The 23,083-nt window shown below is 35.2% G+C and overlaps 1 protein-coding gene across 2 annotated transcripts in view; it reads right to left on the minus strand.

Moving 5' to 3' along the window:
- The window catches only part of nbs (nibrin), a 315,228-nt gene that overhangs the window by 82,934 nt on the left and 209,211 nt on the right, over positions 1-23,083 (minus strand). For both annotated transcript variants that reach the window (XM_090376897.1, XM_090376896.1), the window contains exon 13: positions 19,494-19,664. In XM_090376897.1, coding sequence (XP_090233023.1) covers positions 19,494-19,664 — 171 coding nt within the window. The remainder of the gene's footprint in view (positions 1-19,493; positions 19,665-23,083) is intronic.

Consider the following 23,083-nt stretch of genomic DNA (forward strand, 5'->3'; position numbering starts at 1 on the left):
AACAAGCAGATTTAAAGAAAAATAGTCAACACCTGACAAAGATGTAAACATAAAAATTTTCACCACAAGAAGAAAAAAAAAAAAAAAAAAAGAGCGTGTAATGCTTGAAATTGTATTTAAAAATGAACAGTGTAAAAGAAAACTACAGTATATCAATGAAAGCAGAAGATACATATTTTATATAAATTAATTATTTGTTTTTAGTTTATTAACAAAACATTTTCATATAAAATATAAAGTTTGAAAAACAAACAAATATTTATTCGTTCTTTTCTGCGATTTTTGTTGCGTCTGTTGCAATGCTTGGGGATAGAACTTGCAGCTTCTACTCTGCCTGCTGCACAGCTTGACACTTCTATTGCTTTCTTTAAATACTTTCGTATATCACCTTGTTTACGACTTTGTAATTTCTTTGTGATAAAATTATTATGCACCATGTGTGCATGCAATAACGTCTTGAACACTGAAGCTATGGTTCTATTCCATAAATTTAATAACCGTTTCAATGGGCTTTTCTACAGTAGCCTAAGATATCTTTTCTTCTTCAACTTTATCATTTTTTTCACCAGATTCTTCTGAATAATTCTCTTCTATCTTATTAAGAGTTATAATGCTCTGAATAATTTCTTGATCAGTGAAAGTCGCCGCAACTTCAACATCATCTTCAATGTGTATCCACTCTTCTATGTCATCAGCCTTAAGTTTGTGTAGAGGGTTGTCTTCCGTACATAATTTAACAGTTTCCATCAGTTCTTTCACTTCAGATGCCTTCAGCTTTATGTGAAATCCTTCAAAATTTTCGTTTCCATCAGATTGTAGGTCTGCAAACATCACATTCAGCCATAACTTTCGCCACTCTCTTAAAAGAGTCACAGGCTTGACTGCATTCCATGCAGTCTTGAGTGAAAATGTTGCATCTTTTCTTGTAAAACTGCGTTAAAATTCTGAAGGGTTGACATTCTCATGCATCATTTTTGTCATAAAATCATTTTTATAGTGACATTTAAAGTTCCTACTGACTCCTTGATCCATGGGTTGAATTAATGGTGTTATGTTTGGTGGAAAGTAACATGCAAAAATATTCCCGCAATCAGACACTAATTTTGATTCATGCGGGCAGGCCCTACAGTTATCGAGAAGTAGCAGGCATTTTGTATTTGCAGGCTTCCCAATATTCTCAAGTTCTGACGAACTGATGGAACAAAATCATGAGCAAACCAATTGCGAAATATATCTTTGTCCATCCAGGCATTCTTTTTGAGCTTTATAGGTCACAGGTAAGTGCACAATCCCTTTAAAGATCCACAGGCGCTGAAATTTGCCAATCACCAAAAGCTTAATTTTATGATGGCCTGAAGCATTAGCACACACACATAAAAACGGTTACTCTTTCCTTATTAAGCTTAAACCCTGTTGCATTTCGTTCTTGGTTTCCAGCCAAAGTTTTTGTGGGTAAACACAGCCAGTAAACTGCTGTTTCATCAGCATTATAAATTTGATCAGCTGTAAGGTCATAGCCAGATACAATTTTTTCAAATGTTGCACTATATTCTGTTGCTGCTTGTGTATCAGACGACTGTCTTTCTCCAGCAATATCTAACTGTCTAATACATGATGAGTCTTCAAATTCCTAAGCTATTCATCACTAAATGTGCACTCTGATTCAATTTTCATTTGCTCCTTAAAAGACCTTGCTTTGGCAATAAGCATCAGTCCAGAAACTGCCATACCTTCCGATCGTTTTAACAAAAAACATTCATACAACACTTTATTGAGATTCTCTAATTTTGGCCGATGTAAACTTTTTCTCTCAGCAATTTTATTGTAAGGCTCAGATGAGGCTGTGAATTCTAGAATTTTATTCTTTGCCTTTTTTATGTCATAAATTGTAGACTTTCGGATGTTGTACGTTTACATTAGAATAGCACTGCTCACACCACTTTCTAGTTTCTTAATTATTTCAAGTTTGTCACTCAATTTTAACATGTTCTTCTTTCTCTTCAAATCATGAAGTTTATCCATTTTAGGAGCCATTATTATGGGCTTGTAAATACGTATGCTATATATAGTAAATGGAAAGAGTAGGACAAAAAATTATAGCGTTGCCACGGTTTGATTGCTCGTTTCAAAATCTTGACCGCAAGCTTGCTTGTTGTCGCTGGGCATCTGTGGTGTTCACGCACGCACGCATGCACGCACACACACACACACACACACACACACACACACACACACACACACACACACACACACACACACAGTCCGCTAAATTAAAAAAGTTTGTGAGTTTTCGAAAAGTCCGGATTTCTGACATCTGGATTTTCGGACTTTTACTGTATATGCTTTGCATGAAAGAAGAACAAAGCCAGAACCACCTAACAGTAACTATGTATATCAATAAACATTATCGGTCATAGCTTAATTATTCCACATGCCTATTAACACAAACACCAACCACATATTTGAAAAATGTGACTAAAATTCATAAAAAAAAACTATCTTTTCTGTAAAATTGTGAAAGACAATCTTCCTTAAAATGTATGGATAAATCAAAAAAGATAAAAAAAAAATTATGTGCAGGTGTTTAGCAGCTGTATTACATATTATATCATGCACTTAATACATAGTATAATATGTATTAATATGCACTTAATACATAGTATAATATGTATTAATATGCACTTAATACATAGTATAATATGTATTAATATGCACTTAATACATATTATAATATGTAATAATTATGATATGTTTATATCTCGATGATATATAATGAAGATATGTATTAACTGTGGATATGGAGACTCCAGAATGATCACCAACAGAAGCATTATTGTCTATTTTTATTTATTTATTTCTTTCTTTATGGCTCTAAAGTGTGATCAACTATTTCACAGTCTTCTTTGGTCAGTTCTATTTGCTAAATATTTTTTTATTCATTGGCTCAATGCTAAATTACATTTTTCACAAGCCACCATCTGACATAAATTATATGCCAATCCTGCAATGCTAACAGTTCAGTTAGGGTCAAGGTTACAAAATCTATACTGGTTCCAAGAAATGCTGGCTGGATGTTATAACAGTATCAATATATGAAACTTACTTCACTAAAAATTTCTGATGGAAACCACCAGATCTCCTTTGAAATCCAGAAACTTGTGAACAAGGAAATTGCACAATATGCTCATTAACTGCACTGTAGAAACCTCTGGTTATTTTTTTTTGTCTCCTCCAATATGTAATATGTGACACACGCATGCACGTGCACACACACACTAGTGCTCAAAGAAACTGCATCACTGTGGAATTTCACATTACTAACCCTTTTTCACGATGGTATGGTACATTAATGACTAGCATCACAAATAGAAATATAAACAAAAGATATTTATAAATAGTTAAGGCAAAGCTAAGTAATATTCGACAGGTGCTCTCAAAATATTCCAAAATGAGCATTTCCAACCTTTATACAACAGTTTTGGTAAACACAACAATTATGGCTGAAATGTTATCAGAAGCCCACAATTTGCTTCAGTTTATCATTTTAAATGGAAAACAAAATGAAAAGTTTACCAGGTGCAAACTAATATTTAGTTGAACCGCCTTTGGCCCTGATGACAGCAGCACACCATCGAGGCACTGACAAGATCAATTTCTGAAGATGATCAACTTATAGTTAGTTCGTGGTTCCAAACACCAAATATGGCTTCATGAAGTTCACGAAAGGTCTTTGGTTTCTTTCTGGCAACTGCAGATTCCAAACAACACCAACAGTTCTCTATAGGATTCAGGTCCAGGCTGTTTCTTGGCCATCTAAGAGTTGTAAGGGACCATTCTTCCAACTATTTTTCCACCTGTAACAAATGTAAACACATTACTGTCGAATCTCTAATGCAGAAATTAAGCTAAAGTAACTACAGAAGTGCATACTTACATTTTTTGCCTGATGACAAGGAGCAGAGTTGTCCTGAAAGATGCAGTTACTTGGCAGGTTGAAATGGTCTCTAATGGTTGGCAGCAATTTGCCCTCCAATATAGCCAGGTATCCATTGGCACTTACGGAACCTTTTACAAACTGCAAGTTACCTACTTCGCAATACGAAATGCACCCCCATATCAATTGGCTGATAAGGAATTTCACTGTAGACACCATACAGTCTGGATGATAATCTTCACCACGTCTACAGCAAATCATTTGTCTCCCATCAGAGCCATGCAGGTTGAATTTCTTCTCATCCCAGAAAATAATTGACTTCCACTACTTGAGAGTCCATTTGACTTGCTCCTCACACCAAATTAATCAGGCCTTTTTCATTTTTTGTGTGAGGAGGGGCTTCTTCTTAGGATGATGGGCTACAAGCCCATTTTTGAAGAGGTGTTTTCTGATTGTTACTGCACTTGCTACCACTCCTGTATGTTCTTCCCATTCTCTTTTCAGCTCAGAAGAAGAAGCTTTGCGGTTTTTAAGGCATAAGCGCTTCAAAATGCAGTCTTGTTTTGGCATAGAGACTCGTTTGGTCCGGTTCCGTTTTTCCTATCAGCAGAACCAGTATTCTTGAGTTTGGAAAGAAATCTATTCACTGTCGACTGATTACAAGACACTATATAAGCAATATGACGGGAAGAACATCCTTTCTCGTGCAAAGCAACAATAGGACTCTTTCTTTGTGGCGTCAACTGCACGTAACTTGCCATCCTGGCACAAGCAAGGAATGACTGCAACTCTTGCAGAGCGTGCTTATATAGCTGAAAGTAACAGCTGATGCAGTATTAAGTCATCACCTATGCGTGCCAATCTTATCTGCTTCAATCTGTAAGAAATATTGTCATATAATTACATTATTTGGACGACAATTACAATTTTAAGGGGTGATGCACTTTCTTTGAACACCAGTGTGTGTGTCTGTGTGTGTGTGTGTAAGAATATTATAAAAAAAAAATATGACAAATAAAAATAAAGATGATGGTAGTACAAAGCGTCCGGGCATCCACAGGCCAAAAAAAAAAAAAAAAAAAAAAAGGAAATAGCTGAAAAAGGAGTAACCTTTAAAATAAAATAAAAAATGTAGTAACATTTAAAATAAAATAAATAAATAAATAAACAAAAGTAACAGCAGCCTACATCAGATAAAAGCGGGAAAAAATTATGCAAAAATACATAAAAACAGGGAAGAAAAGCAAATATGCAATTAATAAAATTAAAACAAAATCTGATGACAGAAAAATGAATATTGATATATGATTAGATATTTCATTGGGGGACTACCCCTAACCATGCATCAAAGAACTGCGTTTCCATACTTGCCAATAGTTATGCAAGGGAAAATTTTAAAAGTGTAAACGAAACAGAAAGATATCTCTAACATAGTATGGACAAGGTAGTCCCAATGCAGTTTTTAAAAAATAGATACAAGTAAAAAAGAGTAAAATGAAAATAAAAAGCTGGAGGATTAAATAATTATACCTGAAAATGGTGACAAGAAGATACATGAGGTCGAACCAATAGCTGCAAACCAAGCCGTAACAAATATGGACAAATCTGTTAAATAATAGAGCAACTAATGTGACAGAGAGCTATGAAGAAATGGACTAGTGACTTCGATAATAGATTTTAAGACAGAGTGTGGAAACAAAGAAATATAAACAGAATTTTGTTCAGACAAGAAAGGTAAGAAGAATGTGGCAAGTAGTGCAACAGACAGGACTATATAAAAGGAATAAAACAGAAGAGTCGGTAGTTTAAGTTTAGCATCGCGCAAAGCAGCAGATGGCTAAAACTTAAATTGATATAAATAGTGAATTAGAACCAGTAGAGATAACAGAAAAATAAAAATCGTTTAGACAAAACACATGCACCAAAGCACGCAAAGCAGCAGACTACCTTGTCCATACTATGTTAGAGATATCTTTCCGTTTCGTTTACATTTTTAAAATTTTTTCTTGCATAGCTATTGGCAAGTATGGAAACGCAGTCCTTTGATGCATGGTTAGGGGTAGTCCCCCGATGAAATACCTAATCATGTATTAATATTCATTTTGCCATCATCAGATTTCATTTTAATTTTATTAATTGCATATTTTCTTTTCTTCCCCATTTTGAAGTATTTTTGCATAATTTTTCCCACCTTTATCTGATGTAGGCTGCTGTTACTTTATTTATTATTATTATTTTTTTTATTTTTTTTTTTTAAAGGTTACTACATTTTTTATTTTATTTTCAAGATTACTACATTTTTTTATTTTATTTTAAAGGTTACTCCTTTTTTGGCTATTTCCCTTTTTTGGCCTGTGGCTGCCTGGACGTTCCGTACTACCATCATCTTTACTTTTATTTGTCATATTTTTTATAATATGCTTATTCTTACATTTGCATCCATTGCTGCTGCTTTGCGTGCTTCGGTGCATTTGCCATATCATATCCTGTTTATTTTACCTTCAAATTTCTTATCTGTTTTTACTCTTAAATATTTTATATATATATATATATATATATATATATATCTGATGTAGGCTGCTGTTACTTTATTTATTATTATTATTTTTTTTATTTTTTTTTTTTAAAGGTTACTACATTTTTTATTTTATTTTCAAGATTACTACATTTTTTTATTTTATTTTAAAGGTTACTCCTTTTTTGGCTATTTCCCTTTTTTGGCCTGTGGCTGCCTGGACGTTCCGTACTACCATCATCTTTACTTTTATTTGTCATATTTTTTATAATATGCTTATTCTTACATTTGCATCCATTGCTGCTGCTTTGCGTGCTTCGGTGCATTTGCCATATCATATCCTGTTTATTTTACCTTCAAATTTCTTATCTGTTTTTACTCTTAAATATTTTATATATATATATATATATATATATATATATATATATATATATATATATATAAATGAGTTTTTAATGTAACCTGTAACTCTTTAAAAGAAAAGTTTAAAGAGTAACATAGAACAAACAGAGGTAAACAGTAGATGAAATGGTTTTGGTGAAAGCAAGATTAATAAATTAGGTATGACAGATGCACTTAAAGTGCAAAGCAGCATCAAAGGATGCAAGAGTATATGTAATTTGTATTAATATTCAATTAAATTGATGTGAAAGTTACACAAGGTGCCAGTATCTATAAATTGAGGATTCCCCATCTTCAATTTAATACCTCACCCTTATACCATTTGCTTGTTCCACATTTATTTTTACAATTCACTGATTTTTTATCTATACAAAATTAAATCTTACACTAAATTCCACATATTTATATTAAACATATTGATATTAACCATTTTTATTGCAACTGAGTACTTATTTTTACCTAAATATATTACACTGCATTGGGACTACCTTGTCCATACTGTATTAAAAAGTGCTAATTTAATTTCACTCCTTTTTGGCCTTTCATATTTCTTCTACTACTATGGACAAGTATAGAAATGCAGTTCCTGATGAAATACCTGATCATGTATCAATATTTATTTTTGCTGAAATCAGATCAAGCAATTTTTGCATTACAGACCTGTATACAGTACTCAAGGTGTGGCCTGACCATTGTCTTATACAAGGGGATAAGCACCTCCTTATCCCTGCTTGAAAAATTCCTGTATATCATTGACAAGACATTATGAGCTACTCTTGCAGACTGTCTGCACTGCTCAGAAAACTTCATATCTGCCTGCACAATTACCCCCAGGTCCTTTTCGTTCTCTCCCATTCCTACACTCTTCTTCCAAATGGATAACTAATCAATGCATGTCATATGCCACAGTTGGTAAATTACACAAGTCATTGTGAAATGCAATAAATTATATTTTAAAGTTCTTTGCTTCATTTATTTACATGTGCAATTCCACAGTACTGTCTAATGCAAAATCTTCATGTTTCATGACCTAGTTGAAATTATCCAGAGTATACAACTTATACAAATCAATCACATTATAATAAATTCAAAAATAATCTTTGAAACAAAATGAGCCTTCTTTTAACAATGAACACAACTACAATAAACAGAAAAAAAAAAATAGAGGCAAACTTTCAAACATCTATCCTGCAACCATCCTTCCTCAACTTGAATTTATGCCACCTCATATGTGCAGTCTCAGTAAGAGGAAGAATGCCATCAACATTTAGCTTACTCAATCCATTCAAAGGTCTTAAACATTTCAATCAGACAATCTAACTGCAGGGGCTCACATCTGGTGAGTTTGCACTTGGCACACCCAGGATCCTGAGCTGGATATCATCATTCTTCTCTTTCTTGGTGATTCCCTTTTACTTCCGACTCTCTCTCTCGTCTGATAAGCATAAGCCTCAGGCTTCCTTGTATTAAATGGCTACTACTACTACTACTAATAATAATAATCTCCCCATAAGTGCCTAGTCTCCAGATGCTGGAATTTGCATAAATGAAACCATTATCGGTAAGAGCACCCTTTTGTTCCCTTCACCAATCCTGTTGTCATTCTCTGCTCCCATTCCAGCAGATCTACATCCTTCCTAAAGTGAGGGTTGCTCTATACAGTACACAAGATGCAGCCTAACCATGGCCTTATAAAAAGGAATAATCATCTCCTTATTCCTGCTAGCAAATTTTCTATAATATCATTGACAAAACCTCATTTAGCTTCCTGGTATCCTGTCTGCATTGCTCAGAGAATTTCATATCTGACCACAATTACCCCCAGGTCTTTTTTCATTTTCCACTACCCTGAGTATAGTACCACACAGTTGCTACCAATATGCTGGTACTACACAGTTGCTATCCACTACCCATACCTAAATCTTGTTGCAGTAGCTCACCCTGATTACTGTCAATAACCACCCTGCCAACTTTAGTATCATCCACAAACATAGATATTAAGCCCGATATACCATCATGAATATAATTAATAAATATTGAAAACAAAAATGGGCCCAGAACTGAACCCTGGGGGACTCCACTAATGTACAGTGGAGTCCCCCAGGGTTTTTTTTTTTTTTTTTTGTGCAACAGTATCAAAGGCCTTCATGATAAACCAAGTACAGTCAGTCCTCGTATAACACGTGTTTACACTACACGAATTCGATCATACACGATTTATAAATAGGGGAACGATATCTTATATAACACGAACCGAATTCGCTTATGCACGATTCGCCTTTGTGTTTACAAGAAATGGCAGTCGAACGCAGAATCATCCCAACCGAACGCAACACGATAGGAATGAGGAGAAGATTCTGAAAATGTATTTATGTTTTTTTTTATATCAGTGAAGGGGAAACATATTTCACCATAATAACGTAAAAACCAACACAATTCCAGCTATCGGTATAATCGCAAATGCAATTAGATCAAGTTTACTACCAGTTTATAACAGATTCCACTAGCAGAAACGCAATTGGAAATTGTTTTTATTGTTTTATGGTAGTAACCCCTAGAAATGTGCTTTAGTAAAGTGTGAGGTGTTAATAGTGTATCTCAGCCTTTACGGTGTTGTTTATTCAGTTGCTACACACGCGCAGCTTTGTTTATGTGTATCAAGCGTGCCTCCTCGTTTTGTAATTGTGCTTTATTACCTAAAAATGAGTAAAATACTTAAAAGGTGTGAAAAGGAAGCGTCCTGGGCACTGCAGATTCAGAGAGAAAAAGAAAAGCAATATCGATAAACAGAGGCGGACTGGGTCAAAAATTCTTACCCGGGAAAATTTATAGTGGCCTCATACTACGGTTTATGGCCAAAATCACACCGGCCTCCGGCCCACTGGGGTTTCCTGGTAAGGCTTGTGGCCAGTCCGCCTCTGTCGATAGAGAAAAAATATGAAATTGTGAAATGCTTTGAGCGAAATGAAAGACCATGTGATATTGCACGTGCTACAGACCTAAATGAGGCAATGTCGAGAATTAGAAAGAATGCAGAGAAAATAAAAACAACTTTCGTAGCGGGAACAACTCAAAGTGTAATTAAAATCCATTAGATTAAGACAAAGAATTGGAAGAGATGGAATGCCTGTCATCTGTTTGGATAGAAAATCAAACAAAAAACAAGTTTGCTTATGATAGAAGTAAAAGCATCAGCAATATTTTATTACGTAATAGTCGTAATAAAATGCGTAAGTATTTTATTACGATTATTTATTGTGTTTGGTAATGTTTTGGTTACAAATGTGTGTTCAATCTTGGGTGGTTGGAACCTAACCCCATTTTTCCCATAGGGCCCTGTTGTTTATATTGCACGATTTTGCATTGCACGAGGGTTTCTAGGAACGCAACTATCGTGCTATACGAGGACAGACTGTATATGATATCAAAATTATTTCTTGCATTCAGTTCTTTGGTCACTGCATCATAGTATCCAATCAGATTGGTCAGACATGACCACCCCCTTATCAAATCCATGCTGAGGCTGCAGTATAATTCCACGTGTCATAGGTTCGCCTATGACACGTGGGTCAGATACTGACCCACGAAGGCTTTGTAAATAACCCACGCGCACGCGTTTATTGTAATATTGGCCTACTTTATAAAAAATAAATAAATAAAAATAAACAGAATGATTCACAAACAAGTGTTTTAAAAACTTTTTTGACTCCGAAAAATAACATTACAGCTGCTAGTTTTCAAGTAACCCATTGCATTGCTCGCCATGGGAAACCTCTTTCAGAAGGAGTTTGTAAAACAAGCATTTTTAGAATGTAGTTCTACTGTTTTCAGATTTTAAAGAAAAAAGACTCGATTATAAAGCGTATAAATGAGTTACCAATAAGTCGCAATACTATTAAAGATCGAGTAATAGAATTAGAAAGAAATATTTCTTCTCAAATACATAACGACTTAAAGTCTGTAGAAATGTATTCGATTGCTTTAGATGAGAGTACTGATGTAAATGGTTATGCGCAACAGCAGTTTTTGCTCGATATAATGCAGGCAATATAATGAAAGAAGAGTTAATAAAACTAATAACATTGAAAGGAAGGTGTACCGGTTTTGATATTTTTAAAGAATTTGATAATGCATTTTTAAAAAAATGGAAATTGACCTACAAAAAATTGTTTTTGGAACAACACACGGTGCTCACAATATGGTGGGGAAAAAACATTGGTTTTATTCAGCAGCTTAAGCAAAATATTAGACATTCTCTGATAGAATTTCGTTGTATAATACACCAGTAAGTTGTATGTACGAAGCAAGGTTTAAAAACATTTTCTAATGTAATGCCAGTTGTAATTAAAGTTATTAACTTTATAAATGGTCTTAATAAGCGAGAATTTGCACAATTATTAGAGGAAATTGAGTGCCAATATTCTGGGATTTTGATATAAAACAATGTTCGATGGCTCAGTTGCAGCCAAGTTCTTAATCGGTTTGTCATTTTATTAGACGAAATAAAGCTCTTTTTGAATGAAAAAAAGAATAGTTATGACGAATTTTCAAATATAAATTGGCTAAATGATTTAATGTTCTTATGTGATATCACTCAGCATTTCAATGAACTGAATAAAAAACTTCAGGGAGATGGACAAATTGCATTAATGATGTTTGAAAATATCAAAATATTTATGAAAAAACTTGACATCTTTATTAAAGATTTGGAAATGAGCACCATGAAATATTTTCCTCAATTACAAAAACATTTTCAAAACACTAAATATTTTGAAAATATTCTTGACATTCAAGAAAATGCAATTAAAATATATTTAACCATTTTGCAAAAAATAAAACAAGCTTTCCATGAGAGATATAATCAATTTAAAAGTTTGGAAAATACATTTCGCTTTATTTTATGTCCACATAAAGCAGAGTACGATACAATGCAGCTAAACGATTTTATGTGGCTAGGTATCACTAACTTAGAAATGGAATTAATTGAATTCCAAAGCAGCATAGTGTGGAAAAATAAATTTGAAAACTTGATTTTCGAAGTAGAAGGAAAAATTTCAGAAAGTAATGCAGCTAGGCCTAATGAAGATCCCACACTAAAAGTTGAAAATATATTACCGAACAATTTTTCATGTATGAGGAAACGGGCTAACGCTCTTCTCACAACGTTCGGGTCCACATATTCATGTGAAAAATTGTTTTCCTCAATGAATTTTGTTAAATCTTCCAACAGGAATAAACTTGGAAATGAATTGACTGCAAAATGTATTAAAGTAATGAACACGAAGTATGTACCTAATATTAAGAAACTGTCTGAAAGTAAGCAACAACAAATTTTGCATTAAATATACTTTTATCAACTTGATTACACATACTGTATCTGTAATTATGTTAATTATTAATGAAGAATATTTCAAAATCAAGGCGTTTTCTTTTATTCCTTGCTCATTCAAATACTTTGTGCAGAGGCAATACTGGTCATGATGTCACCTCGTGCAGTACAAGGTATCAAATCAAGCTTCGATATTTACTTTTTTTTTTTAACTCTTAACTTGCAAAAGTTAAAGTTATAAATCAAAAAGGAAACAAACCTTTTTTGGATTATTTCAAAAGTGAGAACCAAAAAGATTCAACTATCAACTTGATCTCTTAACAAATTGTTTGATGTTTCCAAATAATTGGCATCCTTTTTACCCCCCCCCCTTCTAATTGAGACCACTAACTTATGACTCACGGGCTAGTATTTTAAAAAAGAAATAAAAATAATTGACCCACTCTTCAAAAAGGTTCGCCATCACTGCTCTAGATGGTACTGTATTACTTCTTTAACCAGTGACTCCATTATTTTCCTGGGAAGAGACGTTAAGCTAAAATGTCTGTAATTAAGATCCCCTTTGTGAATTGGGATTACATTCCCACAACTCCAGTCCATAGGGCCCTACCCTGAATCCAAGGATGCTCTCGTAATTATTGTGAAGAGGTTGCTTACCTTCCTTGCTGCCTCCATTGATATAACTAAATAGATGCCATCCACCCCGGGTGCCTTTTTTATATTTAGCTTCAACAATTTCCCTTCCATTTTCCTTTCAGTTATCACAAAATCATTTAGCTCCTCATTACAGTTTGATAAACTTCTGGCATCCTCTTTCGCAAAGAATTCCTCACGTATGAATCTGGATGCAAAATACCTATTCAATTTGTCAGCATCCTGAGCAATTTGGTTGATATGGTCAGTTTCTTTAGCATAAAAGGTTAGTTCAGAAGAGTCTGTATGGTACAAGTAAAATTGCAAAGATATTTTTGTACTCTGGAAATTAAAGAACTTGCAGAATAAGGGTAGCAAATACTGCATTCGATTTAGGTTTGTAATTTGTACTTGTTATATATTAACATGAGAATGTGGACTACACCATGACAGGAAAGTCATCCATAATGTAGTGTAATAAATGTAATATAAAATCATGAGTATTAAACATGTAGTTTCAGTTGATGGATAAAAATAAATAAGCAAGGCATGACAAATGCACCAAAATATGCAAAGTAGCAGTAAAGGATGCAAAAGTTTATATAAGTATGTAAGAACTGAAAAGTCTGATAAAGTTTGCTTAGATGGAAGTGAAAAATACCTGACCACATATCAATATTTACTTTAGCTTGCATCAGATTTTTGCTATCCCTGTATTCAACTTATAACTAAATTTGCCCACTCATATCTGATGACAGCTATCCCACTTTTTATTTTATTTGTTTAATCAATTTACTTTGCAGTTCCCTAACCTCTAATTGGCTTTGCAATTCAGCTTATAATTCTCTTAATTCATCATAACTTATAGGATATTCACATTGTTTCTCCTTTTACAAATCTACAATACTTCTTTTTTCTGCTATCCTCACCCTTCTAGTTCTTGGCACTTTGTGTATTTTTCACTTCCATCAAAGCAAACTTTATCAGATTTTCAATTCTTACATACTTTATATATATAAAGTATAAAGTACATTATTTATATATATAAATTATGGTCCTTGAGGTTGTCACAGACATTCTCTCAGATATGCCAGACAAGCTGTACTTGCTATCTGGGAGTCTAAAACGCTGATGGAACTGATATTCGGGTGACACTCAAGTCAAGTGGACCCAATTTCGGCGAAGTCCGGATGGTCTGTGACAGCCAAATCCTCCTTGCACCTTCATGATAGTAGGACTGTTAGTAATCCTGGGTATAACCTCCATGCACAAGTACATGGTGGGTGACCATCCAGGTGTAAACCAACGTAAGCAGGGGTCGAGGTGTGGTGCCCACACCACATGGAGGAATGCTGCCCCTCTATGTTACCAGGCAGTACTAGGTGGTAGATGACTCTCATCAACCACTGCAATACCACCACTTTGCTTATTGGAGGCTTGAAGTAGTGGAACCCATGTTTAGTCTCTAGAGCTAAGTTCTGGTCAACCATTCCCTATCTCTCCGTCATGCAGTATGATTGATGACTTTTGAGATTATGGTGAACATCGTGGCGAGATCCAATATTCCTTACATTTCGAGGGTACAGCTCTAAAGCGGTGTTCACAGGCTGGCTGCTAGTTAGTACACCGGACGGAACCTATTGGTAACTCTCTAGGAGGCTTCTGGATCAGCTAGTGTATAATCTTGCTACCTCTACTCTGCCAGATAGTAACTGGAGGGAGTCCGAGTAGTGTGTATGCAGGGAGTATTGTCGAGGCCACGTTATGTCAAGGATCTGGGTATATTCTTACCATGTGTACGCCATATCCAAAAATTTCATTACTTCATACAGCATGTCCCACCCACTTTTTCTTACTATTGAATACACCATGAATTTTCAAACTAATAGAGCAAGCTTATCTGCAAAAAGATCTAAACCTCCCAAGCACTTCCTAATTCATTTAACAAATATACGTGGTCTCAATTCTAATCTCAATGATGTCCATTTCCACTTGCAGTCTGCCAAACAACCCCATGTACTTTTTCTGAGAGAATCTCAGTTATCGGTTGATTCAACTACTGCTCATCTCAGATGCCCAAATTATTCGCTGTATGATTCCTATCGCCTCAAAGGTGCTACTTGTGCATATGTCTGTTCTGATATTCCTTGTCAGAAACTTGGCAATTTGGAATCTCCTCTCTTTGATCTTCTCTGGCTTAAAATCTCTCTACATTGGGTCAAATTCATCTGTTGTCTCTACCATTCTCCCAACTCGACTAATCACTTGGAGCTCTTTGATTTCCTCTCTTTGCAACTTTACTTTCTATAGTCCAACTTTCCTAACAGTGTGGTAATTTTTCTTGGTGATTTTAATGTTCACAATTCCAGCTGGCTTCTGTTTTCTAGTCACACCGACACAGCTGGTCAAGATGCTGATGCTTTTGCAATTACTAATGACTTTGCACAGATTGCTCATTTACCTACAAGAATACTGGACAATCCTAATCATCCAGCCAACCCGCTTGATCTTTTTCTCACAAACAACCCTTCTAAGTACACGGTCGAAGTGAGAGGTCCTTTAGGCACTTCAGATCACAACTTGGTGATTGTCTCTTCTCCAATAGAGCCTTTATCTCACGTCTATTCCCATTCCCAACCTCGTCTTGTTTGGCATTCCATTCTCGCAGGTCATGAGAATGCAAAATGGGATAACCTGTGAGATTTCTTTTCTTCTTTTTCTTGGTTGGATTAATGTTTCAAAACTTCTGATGTCAACGTTTGCTCAGATCGTGTCAGTGAAATTATTCTTGCAGAAATGGAATCCTTTATTCCACACTCCACTTTAAAATCTCGTCCATTATCTAAACCTTGGCTTTCCAATAAATGTGCTAAGGCTGTTCAAGAGAAGAATGCTACATATCGTAATTGGCTTGTTTCTAATTCTTCAGTTTCATTTTCTGCCTAAACCAAAGCTCGCAACAATTGTAAAGCAGTTATTAATCAGTCCAAACTAGAGTTTGAACAGGCTAAGAGTAGAAAACTTGCTTCTTGCCCTAATGGTAGCCGAGCATTTTGGTCTCTTGCCAAAGCTATTGGCCGCAACTTTTGCCCATCTCTGCTTCCACCTCTGTCCAAACCAGATGGTTCTGTTGTCACTTTGCCAAGGATAAAGCTGACCTGCTAGAATCCCATTTTTCTTCCAACTTATGTATTAATGATCTTGGTAAAACACCTCCCACCATTTCCAACACTGTCCATTCAATGCCTCCTGTGGTCTTCCGTCAAAAGGATGTCAGAAGGATTTTGACGAATCTTGATGCTAAGAAAGCTCCAGGTCCCGATGGTATTTCTCGACTTGTTCTCAAAACCTGTGCTTTTTGCACTTTCTTATTCCAGAGGTGTTTTTCCTTCTGCTTGGAAATTTGCTCATATACAGACAGTTCCTAAAAAGGGTGACAAATCCCTCCCATCCAATTATCATCCCATTGGAATTACTTCTACTCTTTCTAAAGTAATGGAGAAATCAATTAACCACCAACTCTTAAACTACCTAGAAGCCTTCCATCTGATCAACAATCGCCAGTATAGACTCCGCCATTGTCGATCCACTGGTGATATTCTGGCTTATGTTACTGATTATGGACTAATTCAATGGAAAGGTTCGGTGAAACACAAGCAGTTGCTCGTGACATCTCAAAGGCTTTTGATCGTGTTTGGCATAAAGGTCTTGTAAACAGGCTTCCATCTTATGGTTTGCCAACTGTTTTTAGTAATTGGTTATCCAGATTTCTCTCTGATCGCTCACTGAGGGTGATGGTAGATGGCTCTCTGTCTTCTAACTTCCCCACTAATGTCGGTGTCCCGCAAGGTTCAGTTCTTTCCCCCACTCTTTTCCTCTTGTATATTAATGACCTTCTTCCATTGACTGGAAATCCTATCCATAGTTTTGCCAATGATAGCACATTGCCTTCCACTTTCCATTTTGAGAAACCTTGCCCTGCTCAATCAGCTTCAACTTCTCGAAAATCTGCTACCAATTCCTTAAATGCCGATCTTCAGGTAATTCTCCAGTGGGGCAAAGACAATTTAGTTGATTTAAACCGTTCTAAAACTCAGTCTTGTCTTATATCTCGCAAAAAGGATTCTTCTGTTCCTATGTTTATCTTTAGTGACACTCCGATTTCTAGGCAAAATGATATATCTCTTTTGGGGATTACCCTGACTTCTAATCTCTCTTGGCACAAGCACATTACAAATATTGCTTCCTCTACATCTAAAAAACTTGGTTTTCTCTTTTGCTCTCGGCGTTACTTTTCTTCCAAACAGCTGCTCACTCTGTATCAATCGCAAATCCGCCCTGCCATGGAATATTGTTTCCACATCTGGGGTTATTGTTGTTATTTGGTTTTTTTTTAGGAGCATTAGCAACTAAGGCCATATTGCTCCGGTGCGGTGGTCATTCCCTGACCTTTCCGCATGCTCCGTATTTGGTGGTGACGGGCTCGAACCCCGGTCTAATCAAGAAGCGTGTGCTACGCACTGCTGCTCCTTCCACCTGGCTACGGAGGCGCCTCCACATCTGGGGTGCTGCCCCCAAAACCTCTCTCAGGCTTCTTGATTCCATTCGGAAGAGGGTAGTTAGGTTAATTAATGATTCATCTCTAACAGTGTCTTCACTCGCTGTGTCATAGATGTACTGTTTCTGCTGCATGTCTCTTCTACAGATACTTCCATGATCACTGTTCTTCTGAATTGGCTTCTGTAATTCCCGCTCTCTCTTTCAAAACAGTCCGAACACGTGCCACCACCAGCCAACATCCATCTACTGTCCAACTTCAAGCTCACAGAACCAACTTTTCATCTTCCCCGTTTATTCATTCAACTGTCGTTTTCTGGAACAACCTTCCTTCATACGTATTTCCCAAAAATTACAATCTACAGAATTTCAAGTCCAATGTCAACAAATATCTTCTTTCATCTTCTCAACCTCCAACCAAAACACTGTACTAAGTACTATAGGTTCTAATACCTCTCGTGTTTGGGGTTTGCATAAAAAAAAAAAAAAAAAAAAATATATATATATATATATATATATATATATATGCTGTGTTTGTGCAATAAACTGCTGACTGGAATTTGGCTTTGTTCTGGCAACATCTTTGGCTGCCCTTAGGAATCATTTAATTTAGAGATGAAGTCAGGTGCTTCATAGCTAGTTGCCAACTGCCTAGGATATGGAATATTATTAAGAAAGGAGGGAAAAATGTCCCAATACCTTTCCTAATATACAAAGGTCATTTAAATGAAAATCACAAATGTTAGATAAAATTGTATTTTACAAATATGCATGTCAATCTGTTCACGTTACATTCAACACAATTCTTCCAATGCTGCACAAATACCTGGATTCCTCAAGAGAAGTTTTGTGGATGACGTTGAAGCCGCTCATGTGCCACCATCCTGACCTCTTCACCTGACAAGAAATCACATATTTTAGTGATGGAAAAAATGGTGATATTGCATGGAGCCAAGTTTGGTGCACTGCAGGAGTATATCCAGAACAGAAAACCATAACATATCTTTTGAATTGCTAGCTTTAAATGATTCAGAAGTGCATCCCAATAGTCATTACTCATCACTGTTTCTCCTATCTCCAGATAATTTTCCAGAATATTCAACTATTTCAGAATATTCCAGAATTTTCCACTCCTTTATGATTCCAGAATATGGTAAGTAACATTTTCCAAGCTTATACTTGGGTTCAGACTTTCTTTCGTCAAAGTGGGCCCATATGGCACCACTCTGAACTCACATATTTGCTTTCTCGCATGTGATAGGGTGCCAAGGATTCATCTAGTCACTGTATATTCTAAGAATGCATTTCCCTCAAGTTCATACCATCAAAGAGAGGAACACCCATTAAGTTGTTGTTTCTTTAGTTCCGGTGTTAAACATCAAGAAATACATTACGCATAAACTTTTCAAAAGAGAATCTCTTCATTAACAATATATAATAGTGTGCACTGAACCAACACAAATCTTGTGCACCATGGCAATTTATTCAATAGTAATGCAATGGTTTTCTAGTAAGAGGTCATCCACTGCTGCTATGACTTGTGGTGTCACAACCTATGTGTTTGTCTGGGCTGAGGAGAATCCTCAACACTGTCAGTACTGTTCTGATTCACCCATTCGTAGATTTTTCACTTACTTATGGATCCTTCATCATACTGAGCCAACATTCTTCAATAAATTTCAGCAAGTTTTATTCCTTCTGCATTCACAAATCAACTTAGAGATCACATTTCTGCCTTGGTGTATGACTATAAGGGTGCAATCATCCTGAAAATTTAAGTGTTTCCAAATAACACCAACAGATGGTGCCATGTGGGGACTTATCTTTACCAACAGACTTCGATTAATAAAATAATGCAAAATTATCATCAGTTTTTACATAATATGCATTTTATGTTGCTTTTGCAGTTTTCATTACTATGAGCTTTGTAGTTTATCTTCATGTACAGACAGAACAATTTTTGCACAAATATGCATTATTCCACAAGAATCATATTTTCAGTTTTAGTTAATTTTATTTCACAGAAAATTTTTATAAATCTGTGACAAAATATTTACCTGTATACAAAATGTTTAGAATTTTTTAATTTGAAATTATAATTTGCTTAGAAACAAACCTAATACCTTTCTGAATTTTTTAAAGTTGTTCATTTGCTTTGTGATATCTCCGGTGGAACAGACAGATATGACTGTTTTTGGCTTTTGGCACACAAGAGAAGCAAATTCAACTTTTAACAATTTTGAAGGTACATCTTCACTTTCTTGTACACCACTTGTTTCTGCATTATGATGATCCTATAAGCAAAGTTCTATTACTAACAATTATCAAACTAAAAATATTCTTGATTTAGAATGCAGAGGATAATTTTAAAAAAAGTACAAAACTTTCAAACTCTCACCAAAATTTTTTTTAAAACTTCAGAAACTAGTTTAACCTTTGTTTGTCACTAACAGATTTAGCACTTTTCAGATCCTGAAAAGGAATACTTTCAGAAGCAAGGTCATTTGGTAGATAAATGCACAGTGTTAACTATCTGAAGAAAACACTGTTATCTGAATCTAATAATTCCAGACTCTGAAATACCAGACTTACAAATGAATTGTCTGTTTTAAGAAGAGTTGAGGGGAATGTGTATTGAAGACAGGAATTTTCTTAAGGATTGTTGCCAAGTAACGAGTCAGAAGAGCAAGAAGGTCAATGAAATTCAAACTAAATAATAAAATAATTTGAACTAAATTATAAATAAAACAGCAAGATGGCAGATTACATTGTAAATTAGGAGAATTTAAACAAACCCAGTTGCACAGAGAATTGTAATCTCTGTGATAGAAATCAATGTTTCTTGAAAAGAATAATAATAATAATAATAATAATAATAATAATAATAAAACTTGTTTATACTCCAGCACGACAAGCAGGTCAGTGGAGTTTACAATAAATCAATCAATACAAATGTTAATTGTATTTAGCAGTCACGGGCTTGAACTCCTGTCCACTTAAAGAGCGTGTGCTACTGCACTCGTGCTCCTGACCACTCGGCTACTTCATTCAATTTGAATATGTTTGAGTAGATACAAAATATATTTCTGGAATGAAAACCAAATAATGGTACAATAGTCAACAATAGGTGAAATTAGTTGATTGAAATGGATCACAATAGCAGCCTCACTATTGAAAGCCGAGGAAGTGGAATTAATAACACCAAGAAGCAGAAAACCTTTGAGAAGAATGGATGATGATGTTCATTATGTGTAGTAACGCCAAGGGATCTGAAGTGATCACCATCTATGACCTCTGCCTGATCAATATAATAATTCAACATATTAAAAGTTAAATATGAAGTCTGGGGAAAAAACAGTAACACAGCTTGCACTTAGTTATACAGGTAGTTCTCGACTTTACGAGTTAATTCATTCCTAGCACGCGCTCGTAAAGCGAAAACTCGTAAAGCAAGAATTAAATCCCATAGACATAAGGTTAAAAATAGGGGTTACATTCTCAACAATGAAATTAGTTAGCTAATTATTTTATATTTAAACAATGCTTGATTTATCCAAAGAAATTAAAATGTAGCCTGTAAAATCAAGCAAATTATAATAATAAAGAAATTATTTATGACTTACAAATTTTAAAGAATGTTTATTCTTCGTTATCGACTAAATGCACACTCGTTGATCACTTATTATTGGCCCGGCACTTGTTGCACAAGGAATAGTCTTCTTCAGAAACGTTTCAAGAGGCATTTGTTTTCAAGATAATCTTCTATTTTCTTTATAAATTTCAATAGATACATAAGCATTTTTAAAGGAACGCACAAATTGCAATTAACATGATTTGTGCAGAGTAAAAAGTTTATGAAGCTTAAAAAAAAAAAAAAAAAAGAATGAAGAGAAGATTCTGAAAATTTATTTGTTTTTTATATGATTGAAGATTTCAGTAAAGGGGAAACACGTTTCAGCATAATAATGCAAAAAAACCACACAATTCCAGCTATTGATATTTTCACAAATGCAATAACATGGAGTTCACTACCTGTTAAAATTGCTTGCAGTAACAGAAAAGCCCAAAAAACCGGAAAGTGCACATTATTTTTATTGTTTTATGGTCGTGACCTCTAGAAAACATCAAAAGCCATTCAAAATTGGTTCTCATAACAGAACATATGATAACGATGAAGGTATAGTGCATTTTAGCGATTTGATTTGGTAAATAATACAATTTGCACTATAAAAATGACCTTTTAGAGAGTGTTATATAGAGAAAATTTCAACTTCTGAGGTCGTGGTTGTTGTTATTTGGCTTTTAGGAGCATTAGCAACTAAGGCCATATTGCTCCGGGGATATGCGGTGGTCATTTCCTGACCTTTCCGCATCCTCCGTATTTGGTGGTCACGGGCTCGAACCCTGGTCTGGTCAAGAAGCATGTGCTACGCACTGCTGCTCCTGCCTACCTGGCTACGGAGGCACCTGAGGTCGTGGAATGAATTAACAAAAAACAATGTGTTATTGGGTTCACATTACGATATTTTCATGATACGATGGTGCCTCTGGAACGGATTAATATCATAAAGCTGGGTACACTGTACTGTACAGCTACACGTGTGGTTTGAAATGCAGTATTTATGAATGTTTAACATTCATTTTTTGCAATTAATGTTCATATTTTTGATTTTGTTGATACTTGATACTTTGAAAAAAAAAAAAAAAAAAAAAACCCTCGTAAACCCGAGAACTGCCTGTATTTAAGGAGATATTGTTTTCACTGAGAGAATATGAGATGAATTTGAGACAAGACTGTAACATCTTGTGCATCAAACACAGTAGCAATCGCCAAGGTAGAATGCACTGGTACCACAGGAGGTAGTTACTGTTGGTAACTCTACTGTCAGAGAAATGGGAAATATATTGTGCAAAAAGAATAGCTGGAGTTGAACCAGAGCATATCTGCCAGGGGCAAAAGTTGATGTTATAGAGCAGTTATCTTTTAAGAGCATGAAAGGTGATGTTGTACAGATTAGTACTAATGATATTAAGAGTAAGAGATCTGAGGACTTATTTAACAAGTGCACGTCAATGTTAAGAAAAATTTTTACTTTCCATATAATGACTGGAACTTGAGGGTTGGTCATTCATACACTAGCAAGACTTTTGTGAATTTATTGTATGATGGTTTTCAACAGCAGCATGTTAGAGAGCAACAAGAGAGAACAATACTCTTCATCTGATTATCAGCAGTGATCATTCAGGCAAATTCTAAATGGGAAGCATTCAAGGAATTAATCAGAGAATCTACTAGACCTTTCATACCAACTAAGAAGTAATATTCAAGGTATAGGCCTAAATGGATGTCAGATGAACTGATGAAACTAGTGGCAGAGAAGAAAAGTGCACGGATGCATATAAATTATCAAGTAACAGAGAGGCCTGTGGTAGATATAAAACCAGTCAGTAATCAAGTCACAAAAGAGATCGGGCAAACAAAGGATGCAAAGAAATACAGCAAAGACCTCTTTACTTATGTAAACACTATAAGGAAGGGGAAGAAACAAATTGTTCCACTTGATATCGATGGTTTGGCAGTTGATAGTCCTGCTCAGGCTGCTGACAAACTGAATGAGCATTCTGCACATGAAGAATTCATATGAGAATGTATCAAACAGGGAGCTAAATGATTTTGTAATAACTCGGAGAAAAGTGGAAGAGAAAGTGTTAA

This window comes from Mastigoproctus giganteus, chromosome 7 (assembly GCF_048544385.1).
Source record: "Mastigoproctus giganteus isolate SK-2022 chromosome 7, ASM4854438v1, whole genome shotgun sequence".
Taxonomy (NCBI): domain Eukaryota; kingdom Metazoa; phylum Arthropoda; class Arachnida; order Uropygi; family Thelyphonidae; genus Mastigoproctus; species Mastigoproctus giganteus.